The following is a 19,073-nucleotide window of genomic DNA, read 5'->3' as shown; positions in this document are numbered from 1 at the left end:
GCAAAGTTTTTTGATGATTGATAAATTTCTGTGAGTGTTATGTGATGTTCCAATATAGCAATTCTATTTTGTGCATATATGCATAGATTCATTTACTATGATTTTTTCTTTTGTACGTACAGTCATGCATCACTTAACAGCAAAGATATGTTCTGAGAAATGTATCCTTAGGTGATTCCATCATTGTAGAGTGCATTTACACAAACCTAGATGGTATAGCCTACTGCACACCTAGGCTATATGGTATAGCCTATTGCTTCTGGGCTACAAACCTGCACAGGATGTTACTATACTGAATAATGAAGGCAACTGTAACACATTGGTAAATATTTGTGTACCTAAACACAGAAAAGGTACAGTAAGCATACAGTATTATAATCATATGGAACAACCATTGTATGTACAGTTCATCATTGACCAAAATGTCAATGCAAGAAAAACAAATAAGAAAAATCAAAATTATACCAATAGCATTGAGCTATGAAAATAACAGGAAAATAATTATACCATGCTTTACCTAGATTAATAAATGAGTACTAAATTCAATTCTGCTCTTTTTTGTGGGCAAAGTTAGAAAGAACATTTCTGTGTTTTGATAAAAAGAAAATATACTGTGTTTCACAACAGTGAATACTAGGTAATTTTGACATTCATCTTTTCGCAGAATACAGTGTTGTGCATAATAAAAATAATAATATGCTAAATGATGGTTTTACAAAAGAAATGCAGGAAAATTATTTCTATGGACATTTTTCCAATAAAAATCAAGGGTCCAATACAAAAACATATGAGAATAATGGTTAAGACTGTAAAGAATCAGTCTGAAGTTCCTAATTTAACAGGTCGAAACACTTTTTTAAATAATGAAATAATAGATATCATTTGTCTTATGGCATCTTCAGAAATACTAATTACCTTAGATTGACATTTTCCTAGAACTTTTTACCTGCTCAAGAGCTGAACAGAATGAGAAATAAAGTTCTATTTGAGAGTTTGTGGGTGGCAACTTAAAATAAGAAATATCACACATATGCATTGTTATGAATCTACAGTATTGATCATAAAATAGTTCACTGTGTCATCCATGACATTGTGTGGTCTTCTCCTGAAGGGTCCCACGTTTTGACTCAGCAACTTCTCATTAACTCAAAGAAGTCATTTGCAGAATAGGATTATTCAGCATTGTTCATTTGAATCTGTACATTAATTTATCAAAAATCATTTAACATCTACAAAAGAGAAAAAATCCCTGCACTTTAGGAGTGTATCATCTAGTGAGAGTGACAGATAACAGAAATAAATGAATAAGCAAGAAAGCAAATTTCAGATTATCCAAATAAATAAATAAAAATAAATAAATAAGGGGAGAAAGAGAACTTTACAGGATGCACATCAGATGAAGTGGATAGTTAGGCTTCCATGAAATAATGTCTAAGCCAAGACCTTACAGACAAAAAAAAGTTGGAAAGAGCACTTGAACCAGAGAAAATAATAAATGCAGAAGTCATAAGACAGGAAGTATTTGGCATAAACAATGAATAGTATGAAGGCCAATCTTTCTCTAATGGAGTGAGCAAAGGAGGAAATAAGTTTGGGGAATTTTACTGGGATTTGTTCACATAGGATCATGACAATATGCATTGGTCTTTTATATTAGAAACAATAGAAAATTATTGAAGAATAAATATTTGGGGAACTAGTTTAGGACAACTTGTGTACATGATTCATCAAAATTTGTAAGTGTTAAGTGATACCCGATGTAACTTAACAATTATATTTTGTGCATATATATACATATTCATTTATTTCTGCCATTCCTTGTTCCAAATTAATTTGGAATGGTTTACCGGAAGATACAGAGTTCAATGAGAAAAAACAAAACAAAACAATAGCTCTAAATTGTAGAAATCTTCTTGTAAGATGGTAACAGTAGAAGTGGAGACACCAGTTCTTGAAATAATGGTCTTGAAATACTGGGAAGAGAGGAATATAATTTCATTTACAAAGACAGGAGAATGTGAAAGAGGTATAGGTTTAAAATGTATATTTGGATGTGTTAAGTTTAAGATTACATATTAATCATCATTGACTAAATTATGCTGCATCATATTCCATTGTTTCTATGCAACACACTTCATTTTAGCACCACCCTATTGAAAGAACATTTTAAAATTTTACTCCCATTTTTTTGACAGTATAAACAATGCAGTAATGAATATCCTTACATACATCACTTCTTGAAATCTTAGAGGCATTTCTCCAGAGGAAAGTACCAATAGTGGAACTCCTAATTTATTGAGTGAAGCTTTCTTTTCTTTTTTAAAACCTTTTATTTTAGGTTCAGGGGTACATGTGCAGGTTTGTTACATAGGGAAATTCATGTCATGGGGGTTTGTTGTACAAATCATTTCTTCACCTATGTATGAAGACTAGTACCCAATAGTTATTTTTTCTGCTTCTCTTTCTCCTTCCAACCTCCACCCTCAGGTAGGCCCCAGTGTCTATTGTTCCCTTCTTTGTGTCCATGTGTTCTCATCATTTAGCTCCCACTAACAAGCAAGAACATGTGGTATTTGGTTTTCTGGTTTTCTGTTCCTATGTTAGTTTGCTAAGGATAATGGCCTCCAGCTACATCCATGTGTCTGAAAAAGACATGATTTCTTTTTTTTAAAGGATGCATAGTATTTCATGGTGTATATGCACCACATTTTCTTTATCTAGTCTTCCTTTGATAGGCATTTAAGTTGATTCCATATCTTTGCTACTGTGAATAGTGCTGCAGTGAACACACGAGTACACGTGTCTTTATGATAGAATGATTTATATTCCCTTTGGTTTATACCAGTATTGGGATTGCTGGGTCCAATGGTAGCTCTGTTTTTAGCTCTTTGAGAAATTGCCACACTGCTTTACACAAATTTAGTAAAATACTATCCAGTTGCTCACAAAATGGTTGAGTAATTATATAGTCCTACCTAAGAAGAATAAGAGTTCCCAGAACTGTTCTTTCTGTCACTTTTAAGTAAGAAGTGTGAGATTCCTTTTCTAATCCTGACTTATGATATTGAAACCACACTGTTACATGTTTGAGTCATTTCTACCCTAAACAAGCCAACAGATAACCATTCATCAACTCTGGCTACTGCCCTATCTCTCCATTCTTTGTCATAGTCAAATGCTTTGAAAGTCTAAAGTCTATCTCTACTAACTTTCTCCCTTAATTCAGCTGCCACTCAATTTTATCTTATTCTGCAAAGTGTATGTGGTCTTTACCAATTGCAATTTAATTTTTTTAAACTGCCACTTAAGTCCATTATATGGGCTTTGCATGTTTTCACAGAAAATGTATTTTTTCTTTGTGAAATAAGAGTTGAAAATGCTTTCTCATAATGTTTCATTTTTGAAAAAAATCCCCAAATGGAATATCTGTTAGTATAAAACGTGGGTCCATTTTGCCAAATCCACCCTTACCTTCTTATGCACTGTGATATTCTATGCTGGTTACAGAAAATTTACAGAGTTCATTCTGCATATGTTATTGGTTCTTAGAAAATAACTAGAGGGTAGATAAGATGCCCTAAAAATAATTACTTCGAAGGGAGAATGATAATATAATCTATGACATAAAAATTATTTATGAAATGTAATTAAAAGTCATTTACATTATTTTTAAGAATTAAATGTCCTAGTGTTTTCACTGAAACCACAGAGTTTACTTACATTTTTACCTTAGTTTAGTTTGCTATATTTATGCTCTTGTTTTCATGTAGTATCATTTAAAATCTCCTTTTATATTCAAGGTCTCACATAACACTGAAAATACAGTGCATAACAGAAGGGATCTGGAAGTTTCCCATAACGCTGATTGCTACTGAGCCTGATACGGATGCTGTCATTGACATTGAAGGAGTTGGTTTATTTAAGGAATCTGTTTTTGAATTAAGGCTGAAAAGTCAGACAAGGTAATATATTAAACAAAAGTTTGTAGCTGTTTTAGTGAATATGCTGAACTTTGGAATGAAATTTAAGATGGAAAATTCTATAGTTCATCTTTTGCTGGTTAAGCCAGTGCAACATTGGGTCTCTGACTCAAAGCTTCATATACTACATAAATTTTTATTGGAAAATAGGGTATACAAAGTGAAGACCAGAAAGAAAAACAAAAGTAAATAATTAAAAATTGAAATATAGGATACTATTAATATTTCCATTTGTTTTCAAAGGATGTTTCAGTGTTTTTCTGCAAATGTCAATTGTGTTAGCATATCAAATGGTTTAACTAGGCAGAAATAATTGGGTAAACCCATGTTGATTCCATGTTATATTTTCTTTCTATCATAACTGTCTTTGTTATATTTGTGCTAACATAGGCAGTATGACAATACTTTTACCTAAAATCTCACATGTTAAAATATACTTTTACAGCTTTTTGAGGTACAACATACATAAAATTCATTCATTGTAAATGTACATTTTAATAATTTTTAATTATAGGATTTGCAGTCATAACCACATTCCAGATATAGAACTTTTCCATTTCCCTCCACATTTCCCTCAAACCCTTTTGCAGTCAGCTCCTATACTCATTACCAGTCTCAGTCAACCACTGATTTGCTTTGTCTCTATAGTTTTGCCCTTTCTGATATTTCAAATAAATGAAATTACATAATATGTTGTCTTTTGCATGTGACTTTTTACACTATCCTTATCTGAAGTTCAGTGGTTTTCATGAATAAGCACCTATTAGCTTTGTATATATTTGGTCCATTTTTCGAGGGCTGAAATGGTTGTTTATAACCATTGTCCAGCTTTATGGTCAAAAGGAATGGTGAACGGTTAAATGTATAATCACTTGTGCCAGGTGTTCCAAGGCTTTATAGATAGGATAACCACAAAATTCACTGTCCAAACTTGAACCTTTTGAGAATGAAAGAGGCTAATTAATAATTAGGCTTGGCAACAAGGTAGACTGGGACAGATCTGAGCAAACCAGCACCTAACAGTTACTGTTCTTACAGGCTATGGCAAGATGTTTGCTGTTTATCCAAAGAAGATTAAAAAGTCATTAAATCAGCAGACTGATACATTTGAAAAAGAACATTTAGCTGAAATGTGTAGAAAACAAATGCAAAAAGGGTAAGAGTGAATGGAAGTAGATTAGTTAGTTGGCTAATGCTGTTGTCTGAAGGTTACTTGAGCATTTTGCAGGGCAAGTGGAGAGGGAAAGTAGACAGATTGGAGAGACTTTAAGGAGGTAAAGTCAGTTAAATTTAGCGATAGTTTTGGGGATCCGAATGTTCCACTTTGCTGGAGAGTGTTAAATGTTAAGTCAGAGAAGTACCTGTAATGTAGAAGAAACTAATATCAGGTGGATATTGGACTGTATGACCTGGAATTTCTCTTACAGTTTGAAAATATGACATTTTTGTGAAAGAATTGGTGTTATAGTCAAACAGAGTGAGAAATAATTTTTCACTCAACCACTAAATACCTGTGGGACTTTCAGCTATATATTTTTGCTCCTCCGAGGTTCCATTTCCTCATTTGTAAAGTGGAGATAAAATACAACCCATAATGTTGCCATGAGAACAAATAATGCAATGTATATAAATTACTCAACACAATGCCAAGAACTTTTAAATATTCAATAAATGGTATTGTTATTACATATTTTTTCATATCATTGATCAACCTGATCAGTTATCCAAAACCTAGTATTGGGAGAATAAATGTTTTTGATATTAAGTCTCCTATGTTTTAAAACCAAGAGAAAAACCTCTGCTTATATATATCCTAGATAAGTGTTTTATAGAAATAAAACCCTTCTTAGTTCTAGGAAACTTGAGTCTGGCTAGCTTTGCATCTGTAAGTCCTCTGAACCTATTCTTAGTGCAATTGCTCAACTCTTAAGGTCCCATATGAGAAAATGAGCTGCTCTTAGCTTATTTAGTGTGAAAGAATGCTGTCCAGTGTATTTTGTGCTCTCTTGAAACGAGATTCAGAACAGGGCAGCAACAAACCCCTTTTTATACTAAATCATATCCTCCTTCAATCAATAGCTCATACGTTTTATCTGCTAAGAAGAACATAGCATAAAATGTTTGGTATTGTAAGAAAGTGCAAAACTATCCTCCAGAAATGCATAAGTGATCCAATTTCTGTGCATCTTCACCAGCATTTATCATTATTATTATTATTATTATTATTATTATTATTATTATTTCATTTTAGCTATTTTAACAGGTGTATAGTAATAGCACATTGTGGTTTTGATCTGCATTTCCCTAATGGCAGTTTATGTTGAACACTTTTTTATGTGCTTACTCGCCATACATGTCTCCTCTTTGGTGAAATACCTACTCATTTATTTCGATCATCTTATAATGGGACAATTAAATTTTACTGCTAAATGTTTAAAAGTTCTTTGTATATTCTCTATATTTCACCCTCTAAACGGGATTTTTATGGTGCAAGAGTTTTACATCTTGATGAAGTGCAAGTTGTCTTTTTTCTTTTCTGTAACATGCTTCTATTGTCATGCCTAAGAACTTGTCACCTAGCACTAAATCCCAAAGATTTTCTTCCATGTTCTCTTTTAAAAATTTTAGAGTTTTACATTTCAATCTTAAAGCCATTATATACTTTAACTGTTGCGTATGGTGTGGGATTTAGGTTGGGAGTTCATCATTTTCCCTGATGATGTCCAACAAGATTTGTTTAAAAGACTATCTTTCCTCCATTGATTGATTTTGAAACATTGTCAAAAATCAAGTTGGATATATTTGTGTCAGTCCAGTTTTGGACTTTCTATTCTGTTCTCTTTATCCTTTGCTAATAACACCACACTCAGGTACAGTGATTCTTCTCACTTTCTGATTTCCTTTTAAAATTATTTTAACTATTCTACTTCCATCACCTCTGTATATAAATTATAGAATAAGCTTATCTACATCTATAAAATTCTTATTTTATTGTGAAAGAAATTTATTAAACTTATAGATCAACCTGCCAACATATGACATTTTCACAATGTTATATACACTACTATATATTTTACTATACCATACCATACCACATATGGTAGATCTCTCAGTTTTCTTAGATTTTCTTTGATTTCTTTCATTTTTGTTTTATAATTTTCAGATTATAGATGCTGTACAAGTTTTGATACATTTTCACCTAGACATTTCATTTTTAGAGTGATTATAAATGCTATTGTATTTTCAGTTTCAGTCTCCACGTTTGTTGCTAGCATATAGAAGTGCTATTGATATCTGTGTGCATATTTTGTATCTTCTGAATTTTCTGAACAGTTATTTATTCTATAAGCATTGCTTTTGGATTCTTTGGCATTTTCTACATAGACAATCATGTCTTCCACGCAAAGGGATAGTTATATTTCTTCGTTTCAACTTTTTTTTTGTAACTTTCTTTTCCTTTTATGCCTCATTGCACTGGCTAGGACTTCTAGTACTATATTGAATAGGACTGATAAGAGTAGGCATCATTGCCTTTTTTCCAAACTTAGGTAGAAAGCATTCAGCCTTTTGCCCTTACATGTGATGTTAGCTGTACGATTTTTTAAGGTAATTTTGATCAGGGGGAGGAAGTATTAGTTTCCTAGGGCTGCTGTAACAAACTACCACAAACCAGGTGACTTAAAATAACAAAAATGTATCCTCTCACAGTTTTGGAGACTAGAAATTAAAAAATAAGGTGTCAGCAGAGTCATGCTTTCTCTCTAGGCTCTAGGGAAGAATCTGACCTATGCATTTCTCTTAGCTTCTGGTGTTGCCAGCAATCCTTAGGGTTCTTTGGCTTGTATATTTATCACTCCAATCCCTGCCTCCATCATCTCATGACATTCCCCCTGTGTGTCCCTGTCTGTATCTCTTTTCCTGTTCTTATAAAAACTGGTTATATTGCATTAAGAATTCATAATGACCCCATCCTGGCTTGATTACATCTGTGATATGACTCTATATTAAAATAAAGTCGTATTCATAGGCACTGAAGTTAGGACTTCAACATATATTTGGGGAAATGCAATTCCTAATTCCCCTATTTCTAATTTTTTGAAAGTCCTACCAAGAATGTGTGTTTAATTATGTCAAATGCTGCTTCTGTGCCAATTGATAATATAATGCCATTTTTCTTCTATAGCTTGTTCAAGTGGTTGGTTACACTGATTAAATTTAAAAATTATTCTAATTATTATTATTGCATTCTCTGTATCTGGTTTTCCCATTTAAGTAATGCTGTTCTCAAAAACATGAGTTACAAATGTTCCCTCTTCTTCTATTTCTGATAGATAATGTTTAGAATTGGTTATAATTATCTTTTAAGTGTTTCATAGAATTATCCACTGAAATCATCTGGTACTGAAGATTTCTTTTTCAGAAACTTTTTAAAATGATGAATTTAATTACTCTAAGTTATATGCCTAGTAAGATAATTTATTTCATACTGGATGAGTTTTGGTAGCCTGTGCTTTTCAAGTAATTGTTTTATTTATTCTAAATTGTCAAATGTGTGTATGTAGTGTTGTTCAGTATATTTCCTTAAGTTATCTGTTGAGACTTGCAGAGTCTGTGTGATATCTCCTCTCTTATTTCTGAAATTGATCATTTGCAACTTTTCCCTTTAATCACTGCCAGCCGTTTTAGAAGTTTGTCAGTTTTGTTGAGTTTTTTTTAAAGAACCAGCTTTTGTTTCATTGGTTTTCTCTAATTTTCTGTTTCGTTTTTAATTTATTTTTGCTCTCATTTTTGTTTTCTTTCTTTTGATTACTCTGGATTTATCTTAATTTTCTAGTTTTCTGAAGTGGGAGCTTAGATCGTTGATTTGAGGCCTTTTCTTTTTTTCTATTGAAATTATTTAGTATTACAAATTTCCTCCTGGATACTGCTTTAGCTGCATTTCACAAATTTAGTCTGTTGTTTTTTCATATTTGTTTAGTATTTTTATTTCATTCGCTGTTTCTGTTTTGACACAGGGATTATTTAGAAGAGTGTTGCTTAATTTACGAGTGTTTGAGGATTTTTGTTGTCTTTCTCTTATTGATTTTTAATTAGTTCATCATGGCCAGAAAACATACTCTGCATAAATTCAATCATTTGGACTTCTAAGTAATTTGCTTGGGCAGGGGCCTATGGATAAAAATATAAATCAACAAAATAGAGGTAGATGGAGTGTTCTACAAATATCTATTAGAGCATGTTGGTTGATGGTTTTATTTAAGTTTTTTTGTTTGTTTGTTTGTTTGCTTGCTTTTTTTCCCCTAATTTTCTGTTCAGTAATTCTAACATTTGGTGAGAGAGAGGTGTCAATATCACTGTATATAATTGTAGATTTATCTTTTTTTTAGGTTTGTTTTTGCTACACATGTTATTTATTGATTGACTCCTAACAATTGTACACCTTTATGGGGTACATATTATGATACACGCACACAATGTGTAATGATAAAATCACGGTGTTTAAGATACCCATCACCTCAAATGTTTATCATTTCTTTGTATTGGGAACATTTGAAATCTTCTGTTCTAGCTATTTTGAAACAACAAGAAATTATGGTTAACTATAGTCATTAACTGCATGTTTGTACTCATTAACTAACCTCTCTTCACCCAACCTCCTCATCCATCTCTATATCTGGTAGCTATCATTGTACTATCTATCTCCATTGGGTCAACATTTTTAGCGCTCACCTATAAGTGAGAACATGATATTTGTCTTCCTGTGCCTGGTTTATTTCATTAACATAATGATCTCTGTTTTCATCCATGTTGCTGCAAATAAAAAGACTTCATGATTTTTATGGCTGAATAGTACTCCATTGTGTAAATATGCCTCATTTGCTTTATCCATGCATCTATTGATGGACACTTAAGTTGATTTCCTATCTTGGCTATTATGAAAAGTTCTGCTGTAAATATGGGTGTGCAGGTCTCCATTTGATATACTGGTTTCCTTTCTGTTGGATAAATAACCAGTAGTAGGGTTACTGGATCATAAAGTAGTTATGGTTTTAGTTTTTCTGAGAAATCTCCATATCATTTTCCATAATGGTTGTATTAATTTACGTTCCCACAAACAGTGTATGAGTTCCCTTTTCTCTGCATCCTTACCAGCATTTATTTTTTCTCTTTTTCCTAATAGCCATTCTAACTAGAGTGAGATGATAGCTTGTGGTTTTGATTTGCATTTCTCTGATGATTAATGATGTTGAGCATTTTCTAATATACCCATTGGCCATTCGTAAGTCTTATTCTGACAAGTGTCTATTCAGATCCTTTGCACACTTTTTAATGATGTCAGGGTCCCACTTGTTCCTTTGGGCTTAGGATCTGAGCAGCTGGGTTACTGGTGCTGTAGGCACCCATATGAAATTAGTGGAATCAAAGTGTAGCCTCAGGGATGGATGAATTTCATGGCTACTGGCCCTCGGGACAGAATATACTCCAGATGTGGGTCTAGTTTCAAGATGGCACCATGCCATAACAGCCTGTGTTGTGGGGCTGGGGGTGTCAAGAAAGTTCCTGCTCTGGGAGAATACAGCCGTGTTGGATCCTGGCAACTATCCACGCTGGACTTGGGGCCTATGAGGACTGAGAGGCTCTCTATAAGGATGACTGCTGGTGTCTGTGGTGCTGATGGGGATGACCAAAGGTCTCCAGCTTACTTTTTCTCCATTAGAAGAATCCATTCTGGCTCTGATCTGATTCTGCTGTGGGAGACAGTGTGGCAGAGGCAGGATGCCTTGCTCCTCTGTCTATGGAGATATCCTGGGTCTCTGTGCTCCACGGAGATTTCGCAGTACTCTTCAGTGCACTTCCTCGTTCACTTTAGTCAAAATACAGTTGTTTGTGGTTTTGGTCCCTTATTGTGGAGGATTGAGAGCCAGGCAACTCTAGTCAGCCATCTTGCTGATGTGGTATTGCAATCAGATTAGTCCAGATTTATTTTTAATTAATGTTATTAAGATTCTGTTAGATGTTTGGTTTAAAACTGGAAGTAGTTTGTTTCTTCTATTCTGATATATTTCTGCAAGCATTAAGTTCAAGGGCAGTTTCTACAGAAATATAAAATAGACTTAGTTCATTAGATCGCAATAAACATTTTTCTGGTGGATAAATGCAGTTGTCAGAAATTCTATGATATACAATTATGTATGAAAAACACATTCAAAATATCAAAAAAAACCAAACCCTGACTCTTCTGTATTGAACCCTGATGGCCCTGTTATATTGAATGAACTACTTAGAATTAGGGATAAATCTGAAAATCTCAATAGGGTATTTTCTAAAGTATAGATTTTGATTTTGTTCTATTTTTGTTCTAAGGACATAATTATATACCCTTTATAATATTGATGCTGGAGAGTGATTTTTTAAAAGGTTCAATAGCAAATGATTATCCCCCGTAAGTGCTTCTAATGTGCAGATTTGAGATACATTTTAATAACATAGGGTCATTCCTGTGGTTGAAGTCACATATTAGCCATGTCTACAGTCATCTGAAGGTTTTACACAGCTGGATGATCAATTAGTTTACTTTTATAACTGGAGATGTTTATGTTGGATGTTGACTGATAGTGTCTCCATGTAGTCGCTCTTTAATGGAGGCCCTGGATAGTTGCATTTGTACATGGTGATTGGTTTTCCATAGAGAGCATATTCCAAGAGAAGCAGGTAGAAGATACATGGCATTTTCTGACCTACACACACAAGTTCAACAACAATCACTCTAGTCACATTTTATTGGTTACAAAAGGGTCACTATATTAGCCTGGATTTAAGAAAGGGAACATAGATCACACCTTTCTATGGGGAAATTGTTAAAGAATGTGTAGGCTTGCCACAGTGGAGTGTGCTAACTTGAGTGTTTTCAGCTTCTTCTAAGGCAAAAAATTTTCTCCAGATTCCTCCTGGGTATTGTCAACCAGCTGCAAGTCTTTGGATAGCAAAGATCAGATCATGATGGGTAACATAACCAAGCTACAGAAGAAGGTGAATTTACTTTCTCTGCATGGGTTTATTTTCTTTTTTTAAATTATACTTTAAGTTCTAGGGTACATGTGCACAGCATGCAGATTTGTTACATACATATACATATGCCATGTTGGTTTGCTGCACCCATCAACTCGTCATTTACATTAGGTATTTCTCCCAATGCTATCCCTCCCCCAGTTCCCCACCCCCCAACAGGCCCCAGTGTGTGATGTTCCCCTCCCTGTATCCATGTGTTCTCATTGTTCACCTCCAACTTATGAGTGAGAACATGAGGTGTTTTGTTTTCTGTCCTTGTGATATTTTGCTAAGAATGATGGTTTCCAGCTTCATCCATGTTCCTGCAAAGGACATGAACTCATCTTTTTTTATGGCTGTGTAGTATTCCATGGTGTATATGTGCCACATTTTCTTTATCCAGTCTATTATTGATGGACATTTGGGTTGGTTCCAAGTCTTTGCATGGGTTTATTTTCTACAGCAAATGGAAACTACGTGCTTCCTTACATTAAGTCTGTTTTAAACTTTTTTTTAGAGGATTCAGTGATGTAAATAAGCTACTGAATATTTCTAGCTTATTTACCAACCCTCGGGAGGCTACACCTAGATAGGTATTAGAAATTTCAAGTTATATTGAAGATCTAGGGAACTGAAGGGGCATATATAGAAAAAATAGGATAGGAAAACAGGCAGACCTAATTATATTCAGGATTTGACTGGTTCCTCATGAACCCAGTAATATTTCCTTTTTCTTTAGGGAATCAAGAGTGAAATAAGTTCTGAAAAGGAATGACCCCCTGTCCTAGTGACTATACATTTTTCTTGTGTGCTGGACATACAGGGAGAGGAAAGAAGGACAAAGATGCATGACAAACCCTATGGTGGTAGCTACTCTGTTTCCTAAATTAAATATGTAAAGCGTTAGTGTATCAAGGGGTAATTTTAGACATAATAATACAAAGTATTCTGAAGAATCAGTATAAAAACATAACAGAGTTCAAAATATCAAAATAGGTTATCCTTAAAATATTTTATGTGCATATAAGTGATTAGCAATAAGTAAAACTTTTGAGAAATATGAATTCCTTATTTTTCTGAATATCCTAGTTTTTACTAATGTCTGCCCTTTGTGATAACATTTAAAAATTATTTTTATATAAATGAGCATTATGAAATACACAAAAAACTATAATGTACATCTTAGGAAATGAGAAATCCAGCATCTCTTGGCCACTATCGCTAAGTCCAACTCAGTTCTGGTAGAGTATAGGAATTAGAAACAAATGGATTTCTAGTAATATAAGCTAATCATATTTTGAAATAGTCACTTGGGATCTTGCTACATAGAAATTATCTTGTTATAAAGTGAAAATCTTCTGTAGATAAGCATTTTCATTAAGAAAACTAATTGTATGGCTGGGTGTGTGTGTATATAGGCATGTATATAGGCATGTATATGTGTGTATATATATAAAGACACACTTAAATACGTATAATTTAAGAAGTCTTTAGTGAATCATGCTGCCCACATTGTTCAAACCCTCTCTAATTCATTAACACTTTTATACCACAGCTGAGTCTCCATTTATTTCTAACAATAACAACAGAGCTACTGTCTTTTAAAAAATGATGGTATATAAAGAAAACTTAATGTGACTTTATACTCATTAAAAATTTTGTGGATTTAGAACATCTTGGTAAATATTTGGGAAACTAATTTAGGGCAACATTTTTTGATGATTGATAAATTTCTGTGAGTGTTGTGTGATATTCTGACATAGTATAGCAATTCTATTTTGTGCATATATGCATATATTCATTTACTATGATTCCTTCTTTTGTATGTACAGTCATGCATCACTTAACGACAAAGATATGTTCTGAGAAATGCATCCTTAGGTGATTCCATCATTTTGCACACATCATAGAGTGCATTTACACAAACCTAGATGGTATAGCCTACTGCACACCTAGGCTGTATGGCATTGCCTATTGCTTCTAGGCTACAAACCTGCACAGGATATTAGTATACTGAATAATGAAGGCACCTGCAACACAATGATAAATATTTGTATACCTAAACACAGAAAAGTTACAGTAAACATACAGTATTAAAATCATGTGGAACAACCATTGTATGTACAGTTCATCATTGACCAAAATATAGATGATAAATGTCTAATTTTATTTATTTCAGTATAAATATTGAGGTTTCCCAACATCATTTATTGAAGACACTAACCTTTTAAAATTGTGTGTTCTTGATGCCCTTGTCAAAAATTACTTGACAGCATATGCTTAGGTTTATTTCTTGGCTCTCTATTCTGTTCTGCTGGCCTATGTGTCTGTTTTTATGACAGTAACATACTATTTTAATTATTGTAGGTTTGTAATATATTTTGATATCAGGTAGTGGCATGCTACCAGCTTTTCTTTTTGCTCAAAATTGCTCTGGATAATTGAAGTGTTTAAAGGTTACTATTTATTTAAAATATAACACTAGAATTTTTATAGATAGCATTAAATTGATAGATCACATTGGCTAGTATGGTCATTTTAGCAATGTTAATTATTCAATCTCATGAAAACAAGGTATTTTCCCATTTGTGTTTTTGTCAATATTTTAAATCAAATTTTACGGTTTTCAGTATGTAGATCTTTTATATCCTTGGCTAAATTTATTTCTAAGAATTTTATTCTTTGTAATGCTATATAAATTGGATTACTTTCTTGATTTCTTCTTGAAAGAGTTTGTTATTAGCATATATAAATGCTACTGGGTTTTGTATGTTGGTTTTTCATCCATCAATGTCAGTGTTACTGAGATTATGTATTAGTTTTAACAGGTTTTTGCGTGTGTGTGTGCGTGTGTAATCTCTACAGTTTTCTACATATAGGAACACACCCTCTGCAAATAGGGATAGATGACAGTATTTCTTCCTTTCTGATTTGGGTACCTTTTAGTTCTTTTACTTGCTTCATTGCTCTTGCTGATATTCCTAGTATGTTACATAGACATGCAAAGAGGGGGCATTTTCTTGTACCAGACCTTAGAGGAAAAGCTTTCAGTTTTTCTCCATTGATTATGATGTTAGCAGTAGGTTTTTCATAAATGGCCTTTATCGTGGAGAGGAAATTTCCTCCTAAACTTAATTTGTTGAGAGTTTATCATGAAATGGTGTTGAACTTTGCCAAATGCTTATTCAGCATCCATTGGGATGATCATGTAGCTTTAGCTTGCATTCTTTTAATGTGGTATATCACATTGATTGATTTGCATATACTAAACAAAACATGCATCTCAAGCATAAGTCCCACTTGATTATGGTGAAGAGCCTTTTAATGTATTGACAGAAATGGTTTACTAGTACTGTATTGATGATTTTTGCTTCCATGTTCATCAGATATATTGGTCTGTAGGTTTTTTTTTTTTCTCTTGTTGTCTTTGTATGGCTTTGGTATCAGGGTGATCCTGGTCTCATAAAATGAGATTTTATCTTTTGGAAGAGTTTAGTAAGGACTGGTATTAAATCTTCTTTGAATGTTTAGTAGAATTTAGCCATGAAGCCATCTGGTACTGGACTTTTCTTTGTTGGGAAGCTTTTAATTACTGCTGCAATCTTTTTTAAAATTGGCCCCTTCAAGCATTCTATTTCTTATTAGTTCAATCTTGGTAGGTTGTATGTTTCTAGAAATATGTACATTTCCTTCTCGGTTTTCCAATTTGCTTACAGATAATTGTTCATAATAATCATTATATTCCTTTGTATTTCTGAGAAATCAATTGAAATGTCTCCCCCTTTATTTCTTCTTTGATTTATTGGAGTATTCTCTCTTTTTGTCTTAATCTCACTCATGGTTTGTCAATTTAAAATGTATTTTTAAAACATTCTTTGTTTTGTGAAATTTCTATGACTTTTCTATTTTATTTATTTCTGCTCTTATTTTTTATTATTTTCTCCCTTCTGCTAACTTTGGGTTTAGTTTGTCCTTTTTCTAGTTCATATGAGTATAATTTAAGTGGCTTATTTTGAGATCTTCCTTTTTTTAATGTAGATATTTATCATTATAAGATTTCCTCTTAATACTGCTTTTCCTGCATCCCATTAAGTTTTGTTTTGTTGTGTTTTCATTTCCATTTGTCTCAATACATTTTCTTTCTTTCCCATGAGACATTTTATTTGTAAATATGTATTACATCTCTAGAAAAAGAATCCCAGGATTTTCACTCCTGTGTGTTTTCGTCTTGCTTCTTCATGGTCCATGATGCCCAGCTGAGGTTGTCAGTATAATGAAACCAAACTGGCAGAATGGAATCAGATTATTCTGCCATTTTTCTAGACCTTTGAGTTGCACATCAAATGTGGGCTGATCACTCCACACTTGTTTAGCCTGCCTGTGAGGTTCACAACAATTTTCCCAGCTCTGTTGTCATCAGTGATTTCAAATTTGCCAATGTAACCATACTTCATCATCACACTGAGAAGCCAGATGATGACTTTGGAGCACGGCCTAATAAGAACTTGGTGTTTGCCTCTCTTTTCGGCATGTTGATACTTTTGAGAGCATCACCCAGGACATTTATGCACACCATTGTGGCAGTGTGGAAAGATGGCGGAAAGAGGACAGGAGGGGAGAACGCATGCGGTTATGGGGACAAGATATTTTCTAATATTCCTTTTGATTCCTATTTGACCTATTGGTTGTTCAGGTCCATGTTAATTTCCACATATTTGTGAATTTTCCTAAATTTCTCCTGTTATTGATTCTCAGTTTCATACCACTGTGCTCAGTAAGGATACTTGATATAATTTCAATGTTCTAAAATTTGTTGACTTGTTTTGTTGCTTAACATATGATCCACCCTGAAAAATATTATGTTGCCCTTAAGAAGAGTATATTCTGCTGCTGTTGGATAGAATGTTCTGCATATAGCTGTTATGTACATTTATCTAAAGTGTAGTTCAAATCCAGTGTTTGTTTATTGACGTTTAATCTGGATGATCTATCCACTGTTGAAAGTGCAGTATTTAGTTTCTTTGATGGTGTAATATTTCCCTGATTCTTCGTGATCTTTCTAGCCTTGCTAAGAAGTTTGCTCATTTAAAGAAGTTATCTTTTCCAGACTTTATGAATTGGCTTCAGTAAATAAAAACTTTCACCTTTAGGGAAACAGGGCACATCGGGGTGTGTTGTGGCACTGGGTCTAGTTCTGTAGTGTTCTAAGTGTGGTGGCATGCAGTAGCTTCAGGCTGTGAGATATTAATATTGCTTTGGCTCAGGCAGCTAGAGTCTGTAACATCAGCAACTGTATGATTCTTGCTTGCAAGAGATATGGGATGCCCATGGTGGCTGTGAAGACCCTCAAGATCCTTAGTGTTGACTCTGGGTCAAGAAGCAAGAGGCCAGGGCAAGCAGCAATGAGGCTAAAGCCAGCAATGTACACACACTCAACTTCAGGGACCAACTATAGACACTTCTGTGGAGTCAGAGGCCAGCTGTGGGCTTGTTCGTGGTGTCAAGGGCTGGAGCCAGAAACAGAGGTCAGGGCCAAACTCAGGTGCAGATGTAGTAGGGGCTGGCACCTGCACTTGAACAATTGCACAGGCCAGCTATGGTATGGTGATAGGAGCCTAGAAGGGTGAATGTGCTTGGGCAGCCACATGCTAAAGGTGAAGGTATGCACACACTTGTAGCTACAGGAACCAGCTGTTGGTTCAAGCACACTGATGAGGGCAGGTCCCAGGGGGCAGGGCTGACTGCTTGTGCACATGGAACTGCAGAGACCTGGGATGGCAGTGTACACCAGCCTAGATGTGGGAGTTAGCAGTTAACATGCCATGGTGGAAGCCAGGGCTATTTCTAAGCACAAGTGTGGTGGTTGTGCTGGGTCCCTGAGCTGGAGCATCCATAGTAGCAGTAGCTGGGCTCTGGGTTGGAGGGAGGGAGATGGGTGGTTGCTTAGATACCTGGAGACTGTGAAGGCAAAAATCTGCAGAGCCTTCAATGATGGAAGCTGCAAGGAGGTCTGTGAAGACTGTGCTGGCTCTTTGCCTTCTTAGCAGTGAAAGCTGCCAGGGTCCTCTGTGGAATAAGTCACAGAGTCCTTGATGACAAACACTGTAAGATCCTTGGCCATGAAACTTGTAGGGGTGTGCATAGCAGTTAAGAAGGCTTTTTAGGACCTCTGTGGAGAATTCTGATGGAGTCCTGTGCAGAGCAGAACACTGGAGACCAGTGACTCCTGCCACATGACTGCTACTTATAGTTTCTGCTTGTTATTCATTCCCAGCTGTCTTCAGACATCTCAGCTATGGTAGTTTCCATAGTGATCTGGGTAGGGCTAAACTGAAACTGCTCCCCTGGGAAATGTGCCAAAACGTTGAGGAAGATAAGTGTTCACCCCACTCTAGTTTTTCCTGATAAGGGGGCTCACATGCCTGGGAGTTTCTTCTCTGTGCTTGCTCAGCAATACCTGCCTAGATGATGGGGTGATGCAGCAAATTAAATTGTAATTTCTACCTTCTTTATATGGTTGTTCTCAGGGATGTTGGGCTCCTGAGTTCATTAAGTGTTATTTTGCATAACTGCCAAATTGTTGCTCTTTGTGAGAGGAAGGAAGACTGGGATCTACTACTCCACCATTTTACTGGCATCACTTTTCCAAACGTTAGCTCTCTTGAATATGTCTTATAAATCCCATAGATTTTCTTCATTCCTTTTCATTTTCATTCTTTGTTTTCCCCTGATTGGATACTTTGGAATGACCTGTCTCCAAGTTCCCAGATTCTTTCTTTGGCTTGATCAAGTCTGCTGTTTACTCTCTCTCTTGCAATTTTCTTTTCTTCATTCTATTTTTCAGCTTCAGAATTTCTACGTTTGGTTCTTTTCTAATGATTTCTATTTCTTTATTGAACTTCTTATTTTGCTCATGTATTGTTTTTCTGGTGTTGTTGTCTACCTGTTCTTTTGTAGTTTGCTGAATTGCCTGAAAACAATTATTTTGAATTATTTTTCAGGCAAATTATAGATCTCCCATTTCTTTTGGGCTAGTTAATGGAA

At 34.6% G+C, this 19,073-nt stretch overlaps 1 protein-coding gene across 1 annotated transcript in view; it reads left to right on the top strand.

The window, feature by feature from the left end:
- Positions 1-19,073, top strand: part of CFAP47 (cilia and flagella associated protein 47) — a 434,895-nt gene that overhangs the window by 404,179 nt on the left and 11,643 nt on the right. The window contains exon 62 of the mRNA XM_073013816.1: positions 3,801-3,962. Coding sequence (XP_072869917.1) covers positions 3,801-3,962 — 162 coding nt within the window. The remainder of the gene's footprint in view (positions 1-3,800; positions 3,963-19,073) is intronic.

This window comes from Chlorocebus sabaeus, chromosome X (assembly GCF_047675955.1).
Source record: "Chlorocebus sabaeus isolate Y175 chromosome X, mChlSab1.0.hap1, whole genome shotgun sequence".
NCBI classification, from domain to species: domain Eukaryota; kingdom Metazoa; phylum Chordata; class Mammalia; order Primates; family Cercopithecidae; genus Chlorocebus; species Chlorocebus sabaeus.
Note: the sequence above shows the minus strand (reverse complement) of the source record. Positions and strands in the feature narration are given on the sequence as shown.